This window comes from Cherax quadricarinatus, chromosome 75 (genome assembly GCF_038502225.1).
Source record: "Cherax quadricarinatus isolate ZL_2023a chromosome 75, ASM3850222v1, whole genome shotgun sequence".
Taxonomy (NCBI): Eukaryota; Metazoa; Arthropoda; class Malacostraca; order Decapoda; family Parastacidae; genus Cherax; species Cherax quadricarinatus.
In genome coordinates this window covers 18555809-18578353 of record NC_091366.1, presented here as the reverse complement: position 1 = coordinate 18578353, position 22545 = coordinate 18555809, and the positions used below count along the sequence as shown (strand labels likewise).

The window sequence follows — 22545 nt, the reverse complement described above, 5'->3', positions numbered from 1 at the left end:
CATCAGGAAGCGGAACATCCTAGCAAGTGATATAGTGGAGGTAGGAACCATACATAGCTTTAAGACGAGGTATGACACAGCTCAGGAAGCAGAGAGAGAGAGGACCTAGTAGCGATCAGTGAAGAGGCGGAGCCAGGAGCTGAGTCTCGACCCCTGCAACCACAATTAGGTGAGTACACACACACACACACACACACACACACACACACACACACACACACACACACACACACACACACACACACACACACAACTGGAAGGTGAAGACTCAGATGAGTCACAGGAATGATAGGAAGTTTTTCTTTAGCAATACAGTTGTCAGGAAGGGGATTAATCTGCGGAACGATATAGTGGGGGCAGGATCTATACATAGCTTTAAGAAAGATCTAAAGATCTTGGAGCAGGAAGAGAGTGAGCCTAGTAGCGATCAGCAAAGAGGCAAGGCCAGGAGCTATGATTCGACCCCTGGAACCACAAATTGGTAAGTAGACACAGACATACAGAGTCAGACAGGCAGCATTAAACCACAGACCAATGTCGCTGACTTGTATACTATGCAAAGTCATGGAGACGATTTTGGAGAAGTGTTGGAACACCTGGAAAGGAATGAGCTCATACGTGACAGTCAGCACAGCTTAAGGGAAGGGAAACATGTAACACAAACTTACGGAAGTTCTAAGACTAAATAACAGAAGTAAGAGAGGAGAGAGAGGGATGGATAGACTACATCTTGGGCTATAAGAAGGTTTTCGTCACAGCATCACACAAGAGTTTGGTTCAAAAGCTAGAGGAGCAGCGAAGAATAGCAGGGAAAGCACTTCAGTGGATCAGAGGATACCTGACAGGAAGGAAAGAACGTGTGTTGATACATGACGAGGTTTCAGAGTGGGCGCATGTGTCGAGTGAAACTCCACAAGGGTCAGTCCTAGGTCTGGTGCTGTTTCATGTATATGTGAGTGACATGACGGAAGGAATAGATTCAGAAGTGTCACTGTTCGCAGACAATATGAGAGTAATGAGGAGAATTCAAGTGGATGAGGATCAGACAAATCTACAAGGGTTGCAAGAGTGGTCCGACACATGGCACCTGAAGTTTAACCCCACTTAGTGCTGAAAAATCATTAAGCTTAGGGAAGGAGAAAGAAGACCGCAGACAGAGTACAGCCTAGGGGGCCAAATCCTGCAAACCTCGCTCAAGGAGAAGGACTTGGTGAATCATACCGAGCACATCTTCTGAGGCACACATCAACCAAATAACTGCTGATGCATACTGTAAGGAGTCATTCACGACACTGTACACCGTGTACATCAGACCCATATCAGAGTATGCAGCACCAGCATGGAACCAACACTTGGTCAAGCACATCAAGAAATTAAGGAAAGTTCAGAGGCTTGTAACAAGACTAGTCCTGGATCTTAGGAATATGTTCCATGAGGAGAGGTTAAGGGAACTCAACCTGATGACAGAGGACAGGAGGGATAGAGGAGATATGAAAATGACATTCAAAATACTGAAAGGAACTAGGAATTCGAACAGGGGCAGAATGTTCCAGAGATATAATACAGGAACAAGAGAGCACAACTGGAAGTTGAAAACTCAGATATGTCATATGGATGTTAGGAAATATTTATTCAGCCTTAGGGTTATCAGGAAGTGGAAGAATCTGGAGAAAGAAATAATGGAAGCAGGATCCATACCTAGTTTTAAGAGAGAGAATGGATCGAGTACCAATAGTGAAGAGACAGGACCAGGAGCAGAGACTCGACTCACAAATAGATGAGCACAAACACATAAAGGAGGTCAGAAAACATGTCTGAAGACTATGTGATACTGTTGTGTACAATGATCTGAGCAGCTGCCCACTCCAGTAATTGGCTGCAAGAATTGACATGGTTGTAGATAGTATATGACTCCTGGCCCTTCCTTACTGAGTACTGATGTTGGGATAATCTGGTGTACAGTGGTTTACTAGTATGTCCAATATATGAAACAAGGAAAATAGTGCATGAGACCTTGTAAACACCACCCACACTATTAGACAATGTTTTATTAATCACTCTTTGTTTCACTGTCCCGGTGTTTTATATTTTATTTAGTGTTTCATGCAGGCTGACAAAAATCTCATTGTAGGGTAAATCCAACGCAATTTTAATGGCAGGCATTTCTTTAGGCTTGGTCCTAACTGACTTTCTCAACAAAATCCCTGGGATACCTGTGGTATACCTTCAGGGAGGTTTCACGGGTCAACGCCCCTACGGCCTAATCTGTGACCAGGCCTCGCGGTGGATCAGGGCCTGATCAACCAGGCTGTTACTACTGGCTGCACATAAACCGACATACAAGCCAGAGATACTGACTTTAGGTGACTGTCTAGCACCTTCTTGAACACTGCCAGGGGGTCTATTGGTAATCCCCTCTTATACATGCTTGGAGGCAGTCAAACAGTCTTAGGCCCCTGGCATTTATTGTGTTGTCTCTTATCGTATTCATGGCACCCCTGATTTTCATTGTGGGGATGTTGCATCTCTTGTCAAGTCTTTTGCATTGATAGGGAGTTATTTTTGTGTGCAGATAGGGTACTAGTCCCTCTAGGTTTTCCAAGTGTATATTATCATCTATTTTTGTCTCATGCATTCCAGAGAGTACAAATTTTTGGACTTTAAACATTCCCATTAATTTAGCTGCTTTATTATACTTGTACGTGCTGAGAAAGTTCTCTGTATATTTTGTGGGTCTGCAATTTCGCCTGCCTGAAAAGGGACTGTAAGTGCACAGCAATATTTCAGGCTAGAGAGAACAAGCGATTTGAAGAGAATCATCATGGGCTTGGCATCTCTAGCTTTGAATGTTCACATTATCCATCCTATCATTTTCCTAGAAGACGTGGTAGACACATTGCTGTAATGTTTAAAAGTGAGATCCTGTAACATTATCACTCCCAGGTCCTTCACATTAGTTTTTCACTCAATTGTGTGGTTGGAATTTCTTTGTTTTAGTATCATTATGAGAGCTCAACAGCACTTTCTGTACTGTAATAGTGCTATCATTTTCATGTTTCTGTTACTCTGAAACAATGTGCCAAAATAATTACAGTGCTAGTCATGGCATTATGCCGGGTGAGCACCCATGCATAATGCTGTGATGAAAGTCAAAGACCTACCGTACAGAGGGTCTTCGTCAGTGCATTATGCCAGGTAGCAGCCATTAGCATGATGTCACGGCCTGCTGCCACACTCTACAGTGACTACTCAGTGCTCATGTGGCTGCCGTGGTGAGAGTAAGTGTTGTACTTTTGTCTCTCATCCGCCCCTTGTTTTGTCTGGTGTTCCCTTTGGTTTTGGGGCTATACATTTATGATTATGGGTAAAAAGAAGTCTTTAACACCTGAAACTACAGCTTAGATCATAGGGCTTTACAAAGCTGGGCACCAGATGAAAGAAATAGTGGAGAATGTTGGTGTGTGAGCATTCAGTGAGAAACTAAGGCTGTTGGCCGTGTCGAGTTACCGTCTGCCAAACCTCGGCCTGGCACCTCGAAGAAGACATCTGTTCGTACCTTAACTGTGTTAAAGAAGCATTTAGAGAGAATTGAAAGAAAAGAACCAACATCTTCTCTCAGAGGTGTCTGTAAGAACTGTTAACAGATATGTATCTGAACTGGGCTACAGTAGTCACCACCAGATTAAGAAACCGATCCTCTCCAAGCCACAGAAGAAATGTAGGCTGGATTATGCAAAGAAATATCTTCACTGGATTCCTCAGCAGTGGTCTGAAGTACTTTGGACTGATGAAGCAACTTTTCCCATCACCTGTAACCGTGGTAAACATGTGCACCAGCCCAGAGGTAGTGACCCGCTAGACCCACGCTACACCTGTGGGACCACCAAACACCCAGACTTGCTCATGGTTTGGGGGTGTTTCAGTGCTCAGATTGTTGGTGAGATAATTGTGCTTCCCAAAAACCAGTATATGAACCAGTGGCCTGGTGGCTAAAGCTCCCGCTTCACACACGGAGGGCCCGGGTTCGATTCCCGGCGGGTGGAAACATTTCGACACGTTTCCTTACACCTGTTGTCCTGTTCACCTAGCAGCAAATAGGTACCTGGGTGTTAGTTGACTGGTGTGGGTCGCATCCTGGGGGACAAGATTAAGGACCCCAATGGAAATAAGTTAGACAGTCCTCGATGACGCACTGACTTTCTTGGGTTATCCTGGGTGGCTAACCCTCCGGGGTTAAAAATCCGAACGAAATCTTATCTTATCTCTTATAATTACCTGAAGTTATTGTGTGACAATTTACCTGAGGTATTTCACAAGTGAGGGGCTACGATTTTATGCAGGACAATGCACCATGTGACACAGCCGAATCTGTAGTTCACTGACTTAAGGACTGTGAAGTGAGGACTGGCCAGGCAATTCCCCAGACCTAAACCCTATTGGCAACCTCTGGTCAATAGTGAAACAAAGTTTACTGAGGAAGGATATCAGTTTCATCCCGGGGCTGGAGGCTGCTCTACATGAGGCATGGAATAATACCTCTCCAAACCCTCAAGAATTTGTGTGACAGTCTTCCTACATGGCTGAGGGACGTGATTAAACATGAAAGAATGCACTACCAAGTATTAAAACCTCAGTAAGTGTGCAAATATATATAATATAAACTTCCATGGTATGTGTTTGTGTTTTGGTACGTGTGTGGGGGAAGGGCTACATAATGCCGTGACTAGCGCTGTATATATATATATATATATATATATATATATATATATATATATATATATATATATATATATATATATATATATATATATATATGTGTGTGTGTGTGTGTGTGTGTGTCGTGCCGAATATGTAAAACTGGTCAATTAGCAAGAACTCATTTAAAATTAAGTCATTTCTAAAATTTTCTCTTATACGTTTAAAGATATTTTTTTTTCATTAATGTTGATGTAAAAGTTTATAATTTTGCACCAAAAGGAACTTAGAAAACTTACCTAACCTTATTATAACAAGCACAATTTATTTTGGCCTAACCCAACTAAATATAATTTAGATTTGTTTACAAGAATTTAATACTAAACAAACACAGTGAAATATATTTTTTTCGTTAGGTTCAGAATGATTTTGGCGAAATTATTGCATACAAAAATTTTCACTTGTCCTATATGGCAAGATGAACGTTGCTATTTAAGCAACGTTCAATGAAACCACAAAACAAGTGATTTTGAATCATTTACCAAACTGCAGTAGGCCAGAATTCAACCCCCATGACACATTGTCCCACCTCAAGAGGCCACACTCAATGTACATGTCACCTTATCCATTTAGCTATGGATCCTACAGGCTCATGTTGTTTGTAGGATCGATGGCTGAGTGGATAAGGTGACCTGTACATTGTGTGGCCTCTTGAGGCGGGACATTGTTGTGCAAGAATGGTATACAATACCGAAAAGATGAAAATTAAGACACATGTACAACATCTGGGTATCTTTATTGTAGACGTTTCGCCATCCAGTGGCTTTATCAATACAAATTCTAGGACATAATTTAAAGACAGTAGAACTATATACAAAAGTTGAGGTAATCAGTCCCTCAGCCTTGGAGTTGTTGTTAAGAGCACCGTGGCAAGAAGGCTGGCCCTTATATACTAACGTCAGGTGAAAAGGGACAGATAGCAGATGAGGGCATAGTTACTGGTAGGCGGGATTTCCCAGTGGAAGTAGCCCATGTGCTGCAGAATCTCCACGACTACTGTGCTCTTCACACCAACTCCAAGGCTCAGGGACTGATTACCTCATCTTTTGTATATAGTTCTACTGTCTTCAAATTATGTCCTAGAATTTGTATTGATGAAAACACTGGATGGCGAAACGTCTACTGTAAGGATACTGTAAGGGATTACCAACAGACCCCTGGCAGTCTTCAAGCTGGCACTGGACAAGCACCTAAAGTCGGTTCCTGACCAGCCGGGCTGTGGCTCGTACGTTGGTTTGCGTGCAGCCAGCAGTAACAGCCTGGTTGATCAGGCTCTGATCCACCAGGAGGCCTGGTCACAGACCGGGCTGCGGGGGCGTTGACCCCCGGAACTCTCTCCAGGTAAACTCCAGGTAATACCCAGATGTTGCACATGGGACAATGTATGTGTGTGTGTGTGTGTGTGTGTGTGTGTGTGTGTGTGTGTGTGTGTGTGTGTGTGTGTGTGTGTGTGTGTGTGTGTGTGTGTGTGTGGTGCCGAATAGGTAAAACTTGCTATTCTGGCTCAAATAGAAATGCTCTTCTTGCCGAATAAGGCAAGTGAAAATTTGTGTATGCAATAATTTCGGAAAAATCATTCTGAACCTAACGAAAAGAATATATTTCATTTTGTTTATTATTAAATTAGTGTAAACTTATCTAAACTATATTTAGTTGGATTAGGCTAAATTATATTGTGCTTGTTATAATAAGGTTAGGTAAGTTTTCTAAGGTTCTTTGGGTACAAAATAATTACTGATGGTGAAGCCTGAGACCATGGAGTCGTAAATACTGTTGAAGGTGAGGTGGACCATCTCAAAAATGTTGCAGGGGACAATTATTTATAAATATTCATAAAAATTAGCTAGAGAACATCCACAAAAATAATACTTACCGGAAGTGATGTTAGACTGCAGCTCGTCCAGCCATTGTCGGATAACTGAAGTTATAAAAATATATACATATTACTCCATACTGTTTAATATGAACAGTAAATTTCTGTAATTTGCCCTTCCATTATTTCTTAATTATCCACCAAGTCCTTACTGTTATTTTCCTTTGTTCTTTTAATGTCTACTAGTTATCAGTTTTGTCTATCTATCACTTGTACAAAAAACTATACACAACCTCGTAGTTTCTATCTTATTCTTTTAATTCCTGTTAACATTCCATTCCCATATAAATATCTTGAAGTCGTAAAATAAGAGGAAATATGATTGAACAATATTAGATGAATTCAGGTATAGAACAGGTATAAGTATTGTATAGAACATATTTATACAGTGCTATCTTGATATCAGGTTTCAGCTAACCAGGATTTATTATTATAATCAAGGGGAAGCGCTAAACCCGGAGGATTATACAGCGCCTGGGGGGGGGGATGTGGAAGGCATTCAGGCTTAATTCGGAGAACTGGAGAACAGATCCAATTCCCTAAATCAAGAGCCCCTCACCAACATGAAGGAACCTTCCTTGAGGGGAGCTAACCAGGAATATTAGAAGTTGCTCAGGTGAGCTCTCTCTCGCCAGTAATGTGTACAATCTTCAATGTTTATTTCCTCTGTTTTTACACAGGAAAAGTTAAATATATTCCATAAATTAAAAATTATATAAGTGAGGAGGGAAATAAGTTAGTGTATATACGATCAAAGTCACTAGTGACGTGGTTCTCAAAATGTTACTCAAGTTAAAATACAGGAATCACCGGGATCTGACGAATTATTTTTAAATATTATAAAGGAACTTGTGGAGAAACATAGGTGATTATTATGTATTATTTTTAAAATATCACTACAAACTAGTATAGTTCCTGATAAATGGAAATTGACAAAGTTAATACCTATCTACATAGCAAGAGGAAGGTCGATAGTTTCGCATCATAGACCAATTAGCCTAACCTCCATTGTGGGAAAATTGATGGAATCATTAATTGCTAATGCCACCTTGAACATTATAAACTGATCACTAAATCTTTTCACCAAGATATTTAAGATGGTAGATCATATTTATGATATATATATCTGGGCTTCAGTAACATCTTTGATACAATTCTACACCGGAGATAGTTGAGGGAATTAGAGGCTCACGTTATTACGGAGGGAAAATTGTCTCCTGGACCGAGGTGTGGTTGACTGATACATAACAGAAAGTTTGTATAAATGGGAAGAAATCAGAGTGGAGATGTCACCAGCGGTGCTCCACACGGGTCGGTGTTCGACTTTTGTTACTCACAATATACATAAACTACTTAGAAGAGGTTATAAATTGTAACAACAAACAAGTTTGCCACTGATACTAAAATAGACCTTGATATTAATTCTGACTGAGGACACTAGAGTGCTACAGGAAGCTCTGGATAAGTTACTGCAGTGATCGGAGAAGTGACACGTGCAATTTAATGTTGGCAAATGTTAGGCTCTAAACCTGGGAAAAGAGAATAATCATGGCACTTATAAACTAAATAATATAGATCTGATTCACTTTAAATGCGTAAAATAAATGGAATTCTAGTTAGTAGTAACTTTTTAAGCCAAGACAAGAGTGCACAAGTAAACGCAATAAAGCTGATAAAATAAAAATTTTGGTTTCATATCTAGAAGTATAAATGCTGATTTGTTTTATTAATTTTATTATCACACTGGCCGATTCCCACCAAGGCAGGGTGGCCCGAAAAAGAAAAACTTTCACCATCATTCACTTCATCACTGTCTTGCCAGAAGGGTGCTTTACACTACAGTTTTTAAACTGCAACATTAACACCCCTCCTTCAGAGTGCAGACACTGTACTTCCCATCTCCAGAACTCAAGTCCTGATAATGGTATAAAATACTGACAAGTTGATAATTAAGACAAATGTGCAGCAGTTAGTTACCTTTATTTTTTAAATGTTTGGCCACTCAAGAGGGAGAGGTTTTTTAGTGCCAGGAAGGAAAAAAAACTGGCAGGAAATGGCAGAAATCGTACACCAAATCCAGTCATTCCTGGAGTGGAACCACAGTCGATGGCCTCCACTCCAAACCAACAGATACAGATACTAATGCCGGAAAAAAAATCCCCCCCCAGTACCAACAATACCACCAGTCCGATAACATTCTTCTTTGCAAATATACAGGGTCTAAAGCCAGCAACAAACAACAAAATACCTTTCATCCGTGGACTGCTTGCAGAGGCAAAGGCAATGTTCGCGGCTTTCACTGAGACCCACATAAAGGATCACTTGGACAACGAAATATGGATCCCAGGTTACAACCTATACAGATGTGACAGAGTGAACAGGCAAAAGGGGGGGGTTGGCCTGTACATTGCAGAGTCACTTGTTTGCACAGAACTGCTAAATGCCTCAAATGATGTAGTGGAAGTTTTAGCAGTAAAGGTCGAGAACCAAAACCTAGTCATTGTGATAGTCTACAAGCCTCCGGATGCAACATCCCAGCAATTCCAGAAACAGCTGTTAAAAATTGACCACTGTCTGGAAAACCTTCCAGCTCCTGCACCCAACATCTTGCTCCTGTGGGATTTCAACTTAAGGCACCTAAAATGGAGGAATATAGCAAATAATATTGTTGCAGTAATAACACCAGGAGGCAGCTCTAATGAAAACTCACACTCACGCGAGCTTTTAAATCTCTGCACAAAATTCAATTTAAACCAGCAAATAATAGAGCCTACTAGACTGGAGAATACACTAGACCTCATCTTCACTAACAATGATGATCTGATAAGAAATATCACCATATCAAAAACAATATACTCAGATCACAACATAATTGAGGTTCAGTCATGTATGCGCGGAGCCCCAGACCGACATAATGAGATTAGTCACGAGGGAGCATTCACCAAATTCAACTTCAATAACAAAAACATAAAGTGGGACCAAGTAAACCAAGTCCTAACCGATATAAGCTGGGAAGATATACTAAGCAACACAGACCCCAACTTATGCCTAGAACAGATTAACTCGGTAGCACTCGATGTATGCACAAGGCTTATTCCTCTAAGAAAAAGGAGGAGTAGATGTAAAACAGAAAGAGACAGGCGCTCCCTTTACAGGCGACGGAAAAGAATAACAGAGCGGCTAAAAGAGGTCAATATATCTGAAATGCGTAGGGAGACACTGGTCAGAGAAATAGCAAGCATCGAACTTAAGCTAAAAGAATCCTTTAGGAGTCAGGAATCGCGGGAAGAACTAAAAGCCATAAATGAAATCGAAAGAAACCCAAAGTATTTCTTCTCCTATGCCAAATCAAAATCGAGAACAACGTCCAGTATTGGGCCCCTACTTAAACAAGATGGGTCCTACACAGATGACAACAAGGAAATGAGTGAGCTACTCAAGTCCCAATATGACTCAGTTTTTAGCAAGCCGCTAACCAGACTGAGAGTCGAAGATCAAAATGAATTTTTTATGAGAGAGCCACAAAATTTGATTAACACAAGCCTATCCGATGTTATCCTGACGCCAAATGACTTCGAACAGGCGATAAATGACATGCCCATGCACTCTGCCCCAGGGCCAGACTCATGGAACTCTGTGTTCATCAAGAACTGCAAGAAGCCCCTATCACGAGCCTTTTCCATCCTATGGAGAGGGAGCATGGACACGGGGGTCGTCCCACAGTTACTAAAAACAACAGACATAGCCCCACTCCACAAAGGGGGCAGTAAAGCAACAGCAAAGAACTACAGACCAATAGCACTAACATCCCATATCATAAAAATCTTTGAAAGGGTCCTAAGAAGCAAGATCACCACCCATCTAGAAACCCATCAGTTACACAACCCAGGGCAACATGGGTTTAGAACAGGTCGCTCCTGTCTGTCTCAACTATTGGATCACTACGACAAGGTCCTAAATGCACTAGAAGACAAAAAGAATGCAGATGTAATATATACAGACTTTGCAAAAGCCTTCGACAAGTGTGACCATGGCTTAATAGCGCACAAAATGCGTGCTAAAGGAATAACAGGAAAAGTCGGTCGATGGATCTATAATTTCCTCACTAACAGAACACAGAGAGTAGTCGTCAACAGAGTAAAGTTCGAGGCAGCTACGGTGAAAAGCTCTGTTCCACAAGGCACAGTACTCGCTCCCATCTTGTTCCTCATCCTTATATCCGACATAGACAAGGATGTCAGCCACAGCACCGTGTCTTCCTTTGCAGATGACACCCGAATCTGCATGACAGTGTCTTCCATTGCAGACACTGCAAAGCTCCAGGCAGACATCAACCAAATCTTTCAGTGGGCTGCAGAAAACAATATGAAGTTCAACGATGAGAAATTTCAATTACTCAGATATGGTAAACATGAGGAAATTAAATCTTCATCAGAGTACAAAACAAATTCTGGCCACAAAATAGAGCGAAACACCAACGTCAAAGACCTGGGAGTGATCATGTCGGAGGATCTCACCTTCAAGGACCATAACATTGTATCAATCGCATCTGCTAGAAAAATGACAGGATGGATAATGAGAACCTTCAAAACTAGGGAGGCCAAGCCCATGATGACACTCTTCAGGTCACTTGTTCTATCTAGGCTGGAATATTGCTGCACACTAACAGCACCTTTCAAGGCAGGTGAAATTGCCGACCTAGAAAATGTACAGAGAACTTTCACGGCGCGCATAACGGAGATAAAACACCTCAATTATTGGGAGCGCTTGAGGTTCCTAAACCTGTATTCCCTGGAACGCAGGAGGGAGAGATACATGATTATATACACCTGGAAAATCCTAGAGGGACTAGTACCGAACTTGCACACGAAAATCACCCACTACGAAAACAAAAGACTTGGCAGACGATGCACCATCCCCCCAATGAAAAGCAGGGGTGTCACTAGCACGTTAAGAGACCATACAATAAGTGTCAGGGGCCCGAGACTGTTCAACTGCCTCCCAGCACACATAAGGGGGATTACCAACAGACCCCTGGCAGTCTTCAAGCTGGCACTGGACAAGCACCTAAAGTCAGTTCCGGATCGGCCGGGCTGTGGCTCGTATGTTGGTTTGCGTGCAGCCAGCAGCAACAGCCTGGTTGATCAGGCTCTGATCCACCAGGAGGCCTGGTCTCAGACCGGGCCGCGGGGGCGTTGACCCCCGGAACTCTCTCCAGGTAAACTCCAGGTACACAGTAGCCTTCTTCGGTCAAATATAGAGGCAGCAGGTGGGTGTAGTAGAGAAATGAGCATGTAATCAGTCCATCAACCTTGGCTCAGGAACTGACCACATCTGAGGTGGTCAGTCTCTCATCCTGGAGAAGTGTTCAGCTCTATGGTCTCGTGCTGAAGCATGAGACCATGGAGTCGTAAATACTGTTGAAGGTGACGTGGAGGATCTCAAAAATGTTGCAGGGGACAATATTCACTAGTAGAGAAGCAAGAAGGTAGGCTCCCTGGAATCAACACCTCACTCACAAACAGCCAATACGTGATGAAATGAGGAAGAAGTCCTCTGTACCAAGATTCCTATATTTTATAACATTATCAACATGTAGAGAGAATGGAGCGAAACAGAGTGACTTCAAGAGTGTATCAGTCTGTAGTGGAAGGAAGGCGGGGTAGGGGTCGGCCTAAGAAAGGTTGGAGGGAGGGGATAAAGGAGGTTTTGTGTTCGAGGGGCTTGGACTTCCAGCGGGCATGCGTGAGCGTGTTTGATAGGAGTGAATGGAGACAAATGGTTTTTAATACTTGACGTGCTGTTGGAGTGTGAGCAAAGTAACATTTATGAAGGGGTTCAGGGAAACCGGCAGGCCGGACTTGAGTCCTGGAGATGGGAAGTACAGTGCCTGCACTCTGAAGGAGGGGTGTTAATGTTGCAGTTTAAAAACTGTAGTGTAAAGCACCCTTCTGGCAAGACAGTGATGGAGTGAATGATGGTGAAAGTTTTTCTTTTTCGGGCCACCCTGCCTTGGTGGAAATCGGCTAGTGTGATAATAAAAAAAATTTTTATCAACATAACTGTAAGACACTGCAGCACAACGGAATCTTTGTACAAAGGAATTCTTCCACATTTCATCGAGTATTTACTAGTTGTGAGTGAGAAGGGATGGATTCCAGAGGGACCTGCCTTCTTCCATCTGGTAGTGAATCCTGTCCCTTAGCCATCTAGACGACATCATGAAAGGAGCAGTCCTATTATCTTTCTCACTGTGAGGAAGAGTGAAGACCTCATTAACAAGTATAGCACATCAATAGAGATAATTAGGAAGAAGGGAGGGAGCCATGTGATATGTGGCATTTTGCTGAGGAGAGGAGCCTGAAATAAATGGTTGTCCAGGGCAACTGGTGTCAATTGTTGGCTGGACAAACACTGTAAGGAAAATGCAGAAACATTCATAGACATCTGGGGGCCTCTGCTATGGCAGAAATGACATGCATGCCAAGGAAGGGGTTCATTTATCTAAGTTTGGGTTGGGGGCATATACCAGTGCGGTAGAGGGAGTAGTTAGGGCTTTAAAGAGAAGTATACGACGACGTTTCGGTCTGACTTGGACTATTTACTTCTACTACTACAACTACCTTTATACTTCCTTTCCTACTATGACTCTTGTCCGATCACTGTCTGCTAGCCTATGTATACTCCCCCCGTCTCTCCTTTCTGTTAGTGTGACTTTGTAAATGGTTCAAGATGGACAGAAACGTCGTCATAAGCCCCTCTCTTCTATGTATGGTATTGTGCATTTCAAAATTTATATTATAGCAGTAGTCATAGTGCTAGAAATAAATTGGACACGTTGAGATATGTTGCAAGTGCGGGTAACAATGATGTATTTGCCATAACTGAGACGTGGTTTAATATGAAAAATAGGGGCATGACTTCTGAATGTCATATTCAGGGTTTTAAATTGTCCCAAGCAGACAGAAGTAACAGAATGGAGGTGGCATGGCACTATATGTCCAAGATCACTTGAATTGTTGCATAAAGATGGGTATACAGTCTGAAATAACTCATACTTAGTCTGTGTAGAATTTTCAGAGGTACATGAAAAGCTGATTTTAGGCGTGATATACCGTCCTCCAAATTTGGATAAGGACCAAGTAACATTACTGTAGGAGGAAACTGTTAAGGCCACAAGGCCTTAACTTTAGTCAGATTGGATTTCCTAGACTGAGAATTTAGAGTCTAATGATTTCATAGAGGTAGTTCAGGATTGTTTTTGCTTTAAGCAGTTTGTTACAGAACCTACAAGGGGAAATAACCTTCTTGATTTGGTTCTGGCAAACAAGGAAACCTTTGTTCCTAATTTAGAAATTGCAGAGGAACTTGGCTCAAGCGACCACAAATCAACTACCTTGAGTGTTGAATAGAAATATGATAGTAGGGATAACTCAGTAATGGTCCCAGAATTTCCCATAGCAGATTACAGTGGGCTTAGAGAACAATTATCATCTCTGGACTGGGATAACGAGGAAAGCTATCAATATGACAGTTTCCTAAATACTACACATGCTGCCCAAAGAACATTTTTCCATATAAAGAAATAAGATTGAACATCTTAGGGCAGAAGAAAGGAATTTATAAAAGCATCAAAAGAGGTGAGTGTCATCTTACGTATCAATATATTAAGAGGGAGGTTGAAAAGGGCATAACTAAAGTTAAATAGGACTATGAAATTAAACTTTATAGGATTCGAAAACTGAGCAGAAAACTTTTATCAATGTATACAGAAGAAAAGTTAGAACAAAGATGTGTCCCCTTAAAATAACTCTGAGCATCTTACTAATAAGGTAAATGAAATGTGCTCTTGGTTTTCACACAGGAAAACACTAACCTAAATTTGTAACTATGTAGACAGCCTGTACTGTCTGCACAGACAGCCTGTACTGTCTGCCAGCTTAGTTCATATTTCACGGCACTAAGGTACTGCCCTCTGGGCCTGCTCCAGGTCAGTGGGATGCTGGGCCCACACACACTCACTCTCACAGCAGCCTAGCAGCAAGACAGAAGGCCTACAAGTTCTCCCTCTCGTGGGATGGCCCTCCTGGGTCATGGGCACAACATACAACCTGTGTACCCACCACGACATTGCAAATAAACAAAGAAGCCTCTGAAGACGTTTATCATTCATGCGCCCGCTTTCAGCAATACCAAGCAAGTTCATTAAACATTGGTGGGAAGCGGTGGGAAGCAGTGGTCGCAGCAGTTGTGTCTGCCCGGAGAGAGGAAGGAAGGGATGAAGTCATCTTCACTTTATCACTCTATTCAAGAAGCATCCATCTCTCAACGAGTTATCCTGATGTCGTGTCTGTATGTTTCAGCATCCAGATACAGGTATGCGACGGGCTGGAGTTTTGAGACTCTATGACCGTGGGTTCAATCCCGGCCGGGGGTATGGTTTGTTTGCAATCGTGTCATTACGATTTCTTGAGTCAGGATCTAGCTGAATTTGCCGAATTTCTTCGAGAATTGTAAGTGGCATACCAGTGACCCCACGTTACAGTGTCCCACGCTGTTTCTCAAGTCGCGTGTTCAGCATCACTTGTATCTTGCTGTTGTTCAGCTCAGCACAGCTGTTTCAGCAAGCCAGAGGTGAGTTTTGTGGTGATTTCTGCATCCAGTGTGTCTCCCAGTGTTTGTGGGTGGGGGAGGAGGAGGAGGAAGTGGCCGTTTCCTTGCCTCGCCTATGCTTGCCCTACTCACGCTCACCCGTCTACCATACACTCACCACTGCCCACTCCCTCTGCTGTGTTTTCTGCTGTTTCTCGTGTGAATTCATTGCCAGTGTTGTGTATCCGAGTGCCCAAGCTCACTCGAAGCCACGTGGATCAGCAAGCCATGTAGATCAACAAGCCATGTAGATCAGCAAGCCACATGGATCAGCATGCCACGTGGATCAGCAAGCCATGTGGATCAGCAAGCCATGTGGATCAGCAAGCCACATGGATCAGCAAGCCACGTGGATCAGCAAGCCATGCAGATCAGCAAGCCACGTGGATCAGCAAGCCATGTGGATCAGCATGCCATGTAGATCACGACACCACGTGGGGCTTGGGGGATGTCACGTGGATCTACAAGCCACGTGGGTTTCTGAGCCAGCCCAGGCCTCATGCTGAGGTCTGCTGCTCGCATCACATTGACGTCACCGACGATGCTGCCCGACTTCATGACGTCACCTCGAGATGTCTGCTGATGTTACAATGCTGCTGACATCACCTCGCGACGTCACGCCTGATATCACATGATGTCACATCGAGCGTTTAAGTAATTATTTCAGTATTGTCGAGAAGATTGAGAGAAGATATATGTCGTGTGTTAATTAATTCCTCTCAGTCTTCTCACATGTCCCTCCTCCAGCTCTCTATCCTTTTCCCCTCCCTGTCTCCTCATCCCTTCTCCCCACAACAAACACCTCCCTCCCCCCACAACAAACACCCCTCTCCACAGCACCCTTGGCATAAGCTCTTCCTTCTGTGAAAAAAAAAAACATGAGACACCAAAAACCTGGACGGAGAACCAGAGGAATGGTGAATGAAGTGAGTGGTGGGCCTGGGAGAGAGGACTGGGAGGCAGAGCTCACGCAAAGAGAGGAGGAGTGGGGAAGGTGGCTGGAAGAAATCAGCAAGAAAATGGAAGAGAAAATAGGTGAGGAGAGCAGGAAATGGGAATTACAGATCACAGAAGCTGAAGCTAAGATATAGAGCTTAGTAGAAGAACTAAAGAGTCTGAAACAGCCTAAAGAGCCAAAGGGCAGTACAGCCATGACACCAAGAGCTACTACATCAGTCGCCGATGAGGGGACAGTAGGGGACAAAGGAGATATACTGTACGTGATGACCCCATCGAACCCAAGGGGGGCCTGCGAAAAGGCAGGGAGAACAGCAAGAACTAATGAAGGGACTAAAGTCAATGAAGGAGCTAAACTATACACAGAGGCTCTAACAGACAACTGCCATGTCCAGGAACAAATAAGCAGAGGGACACCAGATAGGGAAGAGACAGTAAGAAGCAACACGTCAATGGTAGGAACTAATTTGAATCAGAGGATGCTAAGGGAAGCACAGTGGGAGGATGAAAGGGAGAAGGCCATTTTTGTGTATGGGCTCCAAGAAGTAGATGGGGAAACTTATGAGGCAAGGAAATAGGAGGAGAAAAAAAAGATTGAAAGCATCATGAAAGCAATAGGAGAGGACATGACTCAGCTGACAAATTTTCAGAGAATTACATGGTTTGTGAGGGGAAAAAAGCATCCAGTCTAAGTGATTTTCAAGGGAGAGTCAGCTCGAAACCGGATCCTGCAGGAGAAAGCACGCCTGAGGGACAATCAGGTATTCGGGTGTACCTCAACCAAGACAGAACACAAGAAGAAAGGATGACACTGAAAGAGAGAGTGCAACTTCGCAAGGAGGAATGGGAGGCAAGGAAGGTGGAGAGCAGGAGAAATCAGGCCCACATGGAAGAACAGACACAACCCCCTCCAGTACCACACACAAAAGGAACACAACCATGGCAATCCCAAAGCACCGAAACGACCTAACCCAAAACCCACTCACTGCACCCTCTGCCCCCATCCCCCTCAGCACAAACCCCACCCCCACAAAAACCCACAGTAATGCACACATCCCCCTTTGCATAAACCTCACCCCACAGTAACCCTCAGTAACCTGTACATCCCCCTCAGCTCAAACCCCACCCCCATAGAAACCCACAAAAACCCACACAATGTACCCTCTACCCCATCCCCCTCACTACAACCCCCTCCCCCACTGTAACCCCCATAGGCCCTCTTCCCCATCCCCCTCACAACCACCCCCACCCCCAGTGAAACCCCCATAGGCCCTCTGCCCCACACCCCATAGGCTCTCTGCCCCCACACACCACACCACAGGCCTCACCCCCACACCAACCCCCTATAGGCCCCTGCTACCCCTAACCCACCTCTCTCCCCAGACCACAGCTATTGAAAAGAAGTTGAGGTTTGGTACACAAACGAGGATGGAATAACGAATAAATGTGAGGAGTGGCACGAAAGAATCAAGTTGTCCCCAGACATCATAACGGTTACAGAAGCGAAACTCACTGGGATACTAACTGATGCAATCTTCCCACCCGGATATCAGATCCTGAGGAAGGATAGAAGGAGCAGGGGGAGAGGAGGGGTTGCACTACTAATGAAAAACTGTTGGAGTTATCAAGAAATGGAAGGTATGGACGAGATTGGAGAAAGGGATTACATAGTAGGTACAGTTCAGTCAGGGGAACACAAGTTAGTCATTGCAGTTGTGTATAACCCACCACAGAACTGCAGGAAGCCAAAAGAGGAATATGATGAATGCAACAGAGCAATGGTGAACACTCTAGCCGAGGTGGCAAGAAGGGCCCACTCAAGTAGAGCAAAGCTACTGGTCATGGGCGACTTCAATCACTGGGAGATTGATTGGGAAAACCTGGAGCCACATGGGGGTCACGAAACATGGAGAGCCAAGATGATGGATGTGGTTCTGGCAAATCTCATGCACCAACATGTTAGGCATACTACCAGAGAGAGAGGGGAGGATGAACCAGCAAGACTGGAAATCGTGTTCACCCTGAGTAGCTCAAACATTGAGCACATCACCATGTGACCATGTAGTTATGAGCTTTGAATACATTAAGGAGCTAAAAGTGGAGAGGGTAACAGGAGTAGAAAGGGAAAAGCTAAACTATAAAAGGGGGGACTACACAAGAATAAGGACTTTCCTGCAGGAGGTTCAGTAGGAACAGGAGTTGGTAGGAAAATCAGTAAACGAAATGATAGACTTTGTAACAACAAAATGCAAGGAGGCAGAGAAAAGGTTTGTTCCCAAGGGTAACAGAAATAATGGGAAGGACAGAACAAGCCCTTGGTTTACCCGAAGGTGCAGGGAGGCAAAAACTAAGTGCTTTAGAGAATGGAAAAAGTACAGAAGGCAAAGAACTCAGGAGAATAAAGAGATCAGTCGACGAGCCAGAAACGAGTATGCATGGATAAGGAGGCAGGCGCAGTGGCAGTATGAAAATGACATAGCATCGAAAGTCAAGTCTGACCTGAAACTACTCTACAGCCACATCATGAGGAAGACAAGAGTCAAGGACCAGGTAATCAGGCTGAGGAATGAAGGTGGGGTAACGACCAGGAGGTATGTGAGGAGCTCAACATGAGATTTCAGGAAGTATTTACAGTGGAGGCTGAAGGGACAACGGGAAGACAAAACAGTGGTGTACAGCAACAAGGGATATACCAACAAGTGTTGGATGAATTACACACAACTGAGGAGGTGGAGAAGCTCCTAAGTGACCTTGATACCTCAAAGGCGGTGGGACCGGACATCTCTCTGTGGGTCCTTAGAGAGGGAGCAGGGACACTACATGTGCCACTAACCAAAATCTTCAACACTTCCCTTGAAACTGGCAACTACCTGAAGTATGGAAGAAGGCAAATGTAGTCCCCATCTTTAAGAAGGGAGACAGAAATGAAGCACTAAATTATAGACCAGTGTCACTGACATGTATAGTATGCAAAGTCTTGGAAAAGATTATCAGGAGGAGAGTGGTGGAGCACCTGGAGCGGGACAAGATTATAAACGACAGCCAGCACGGATTCATGGAAGGCAAATCCTGTGTCACAAACCTACTAGAGTTTTATGACAAGGTAACTGAAGTAAGAAATGAGAGGGAGGGGTTGGTTGATTGCATTTTCTTGGACTGCAAGAAGGCCTTCGACACAGTTCCTCATGAGAGATTAGTACAGAAGCTAGAGGAACAGGCACGTATAACAGGAAGGACACTGCAATGGATCAGAGAATACCTAACAGGGAGGCAACAGCGAGTCATGGTCCGTGATGAGGTATCACAGTGGGTGCCAGTGACGAGAGGGGTCCCACACGGGTCAGTCCTGGGACCAGTGCTATTCTTGGTATATGTGAACGACATGACAGAAGGGATAGACTCAGAAGTGTCCCTGTTTGCAGATGACGTGAAGCTAATGAGGAGAATTAAATCAGACGCAGACAAGACAGGTCTACAAAGAGACCTGGACTGGCTGGATGTGTGGTCCAGAAACTGGCTCCTAGAATTTAACCCCGCCAAATGCAAAGTCATGAAGACCGGGCAAAGAAGACTACAGACAGAGTATAGGCTAGGTGGCCAAAGGCTGCAAACCTCACTCAAGGAGAAAGACATAGGAGTGAGTATAATACAGAGTGCATCTCCAGAAGCACACATTAACCAGATAACTGCTGCGGCATATGGGCGCTTGGCAAACCTGAGAATAGTGTTCCAGTACCTCAGTAAGGAATCGTTCAAGACTTTATACACTGCATACATCAGACCCATACTGGAGTATGCAGCACCAGTTTGGAACCCACACCTGGTCAAAGACGTCAAGAAATTAGAGAAAGTGCAAAGGTTTGCAACAAGGCTAGTTCCAGAGCTAAGGGAGTCCTATGAAGAAAGGTTAAGGGAAATCGGTCTGACAACACTGGAGGACAGGAGGGTCAGGGGAGACATAATAGCGACATACAAAATACTGCATGGAATAGACATGGTGAACAGAGACAGGATGTTCCAGAGATGGGACACAGAAACAAGGGGTCACATTTGGAAGCTGAAGACTCAGATGAGTCAAAGGGATGTTAGGAAATATTTCTTCAGTCATAGTCTGGCAAGCGATGTAGTAGATGCAGGAACTATACATAGTTTTTAGATGAGGTATGATAAAGCTCATGGATCAGGGAGAGAGAGGACCTAGTAGCAGTCGGTGAAGAGGCGGGGCCAGGAGCTGAGTCTCGATCCCTGCAACCACAATTAGGTGAATACACACACACACACACACACACAAACACAGGCGCACACAACCTGAAAACCGTTAGCGGTAAATAAACAAACAGAAATCACTAACTCCTCACCACCCTCTCCCTTCCCTTATTCCCTCCTCTTTCCCCATCCACCTCTGTCCCCCCTCCCCCCCTCTCTCTCCTCCTCCCCTCTCCTTACCTCCCCATCCACCTCTGTCCTCCTCCCCCTCTGTCTGTCCTTCTCCCCTCTCCTGACCTCCCCCCACTCTCTACCTCCCTACCTCACTCTCACACACTCTCTCACATATCTTCTCTTTTCCCCCTCTCTTCCTCTTCCTCTACATCTTCCTTCCATCCTCCTCCTCCCCCCTTTTCTCCCTCCAACTTTTCTCCCCTTGCCCTTCCCTCACTACCCATGGCCCTCTCTTTCAGTACCCCTGCACCTCCCTATCCCTTCCCCACTGCTCTCCCCCTCTCAGCCACTGTCCCTCTCTTTCTCCCCCACGGCAACAGTCCCCCTCTCTCTCACTCTCTCCATCTCTCCCCCTTGCCCATACCTTGCTTCCCTTCCCCTTCTCTTCCTGTACCCTCCTATCCTCCCCCCCAACCTCTCTCCCAATCTGCCACTGTCTTTTCCTCCCCCTCTTATTCTCTTGCTCTCTCCATCTCTCTTTCTCTCTCCTCTCTCTCCCTCCCCTCAATCCCCTTTCTTTTCCTTTCTCTCGCCCTCCATCCCTCTCCCTGTAGCTCCCTTCCCACCCCCATCACCCTGTCCCCACTCCCTCTCCCCTATCTCTCCCTTTCTCCATCTCTCTCACTCTCCCCATCTCTCTCCCTCTTAAAACTCCCCAATCTCACAGACACACATAGCTACATATCACACATAGCTCTCCCCATCTCTCTCCCCATCTCTCTCCCCCTTAAAACCCCCCACTTCCACATACACATAGCTACAACACCTAACCCCCACATGTTTCCCCCTTAAAAAGTCCCACATACACTCACACACAACTACAATCCCCCCCCCTCAGAAAAATTGAATTGTCTGAGGAAAATGGATCTGATAAGGAAGAATGGATGGAAGAGCAATGTAGAAGGATGGAACAAGAGTGGGAAGGCAAACTAGGTGAGCCTTCTGGGCAACTGGAGAAAAAGATGCAGGCAAAGCTTTCTGCAAAATTGGAGCAGAGGGTGGAGGAGGAGAAGAAGAAATGAAAGTCACAAGTCGAAGCCATAGAAGCCAGGATAAGGACCCTAGAATATGAGATAAATAGGCTGAAGCTTGTTACAGAGCTATTGCCCAGAGGAGACATAGCATCAGCAGCTAGTACACCCGTACTGAACGAGGAGTTAAACGAAAAGGAAGGAGACAAAACTTATCCCAAGGCTTTGTCAGTACACCAAGTAGAGCTAAGGAATGAAGTGGGAGCACAGTTTGGAGCAGGGATAGTAGTAGAGGATGAGGGAGAGGGTGGCAAGAGGGCAGGTAATAGGCAGGGGCACGACCATGCCACCAAGAGCTACAGGAAAAAAATAAGGGAGACAATGGCAATGAACAAACAGGACCCGGAGACACAGAGGGAAAGACAATGGTAGGAGGAGAGGGGGAAGTCATGGGCTTCAAGAGAGTGAGGGGAGGACACACAATGAACAACAGTGGGAAGAAGAACAGGAGATTGAAAACATCATCAAAGCAATAGGTGAGGAGGACATGACTGAGATAGTAAATTTTCAGAGAATAGGGGGGTACTTGAAGGAGAGACATGGGCTAGTCAGGCTGATTTTCAAGATAGAAACAATTCATAACAGGATCTTGCAAGAGAAACCAAGGTTGAAGGAATTGACAACATACAAGAGGGTTTTCCTGGACCAAGACAGAACATTAACAGAATGACAGCAGCCGAGGGACAGGACAGACAAAGCCAGAATCAGCAAAGGACAACCAGAACAGGGAAGAGCAACAAATGCAAGCACACACAGAACCACAACTAGAACCCAACAACCAAACATGCTATCTCAACACAAACCACAGTCCACACTTACATACCCCACCCAACACTA

At 44.4% G+C, this 22545-nt stretch overlaps 1 protein-coding gene across 1 annotated transcript in view; it reads right to left on the bottom strand.

Annotated features, from left to right (window-relative positions):
• The window catches only part of LOC138854937 (snaclec bitiscetin subunit alpha-like), a 42565-nt gene that overhangs the window by 5476 nt on the left and 14544 nt on the right, over positions 1-22545 (bottom strand). Inside the window, exon 2 of the mRNA XM_070101080.1 lies at positions 6629-6673. Coding sequence (XP_069957181.1) covers positions 6629-6673 — 45 coding nt within the window. The remainder of the gene's footprint in view (positions 1-6628; positions 6674-22545) is intronic.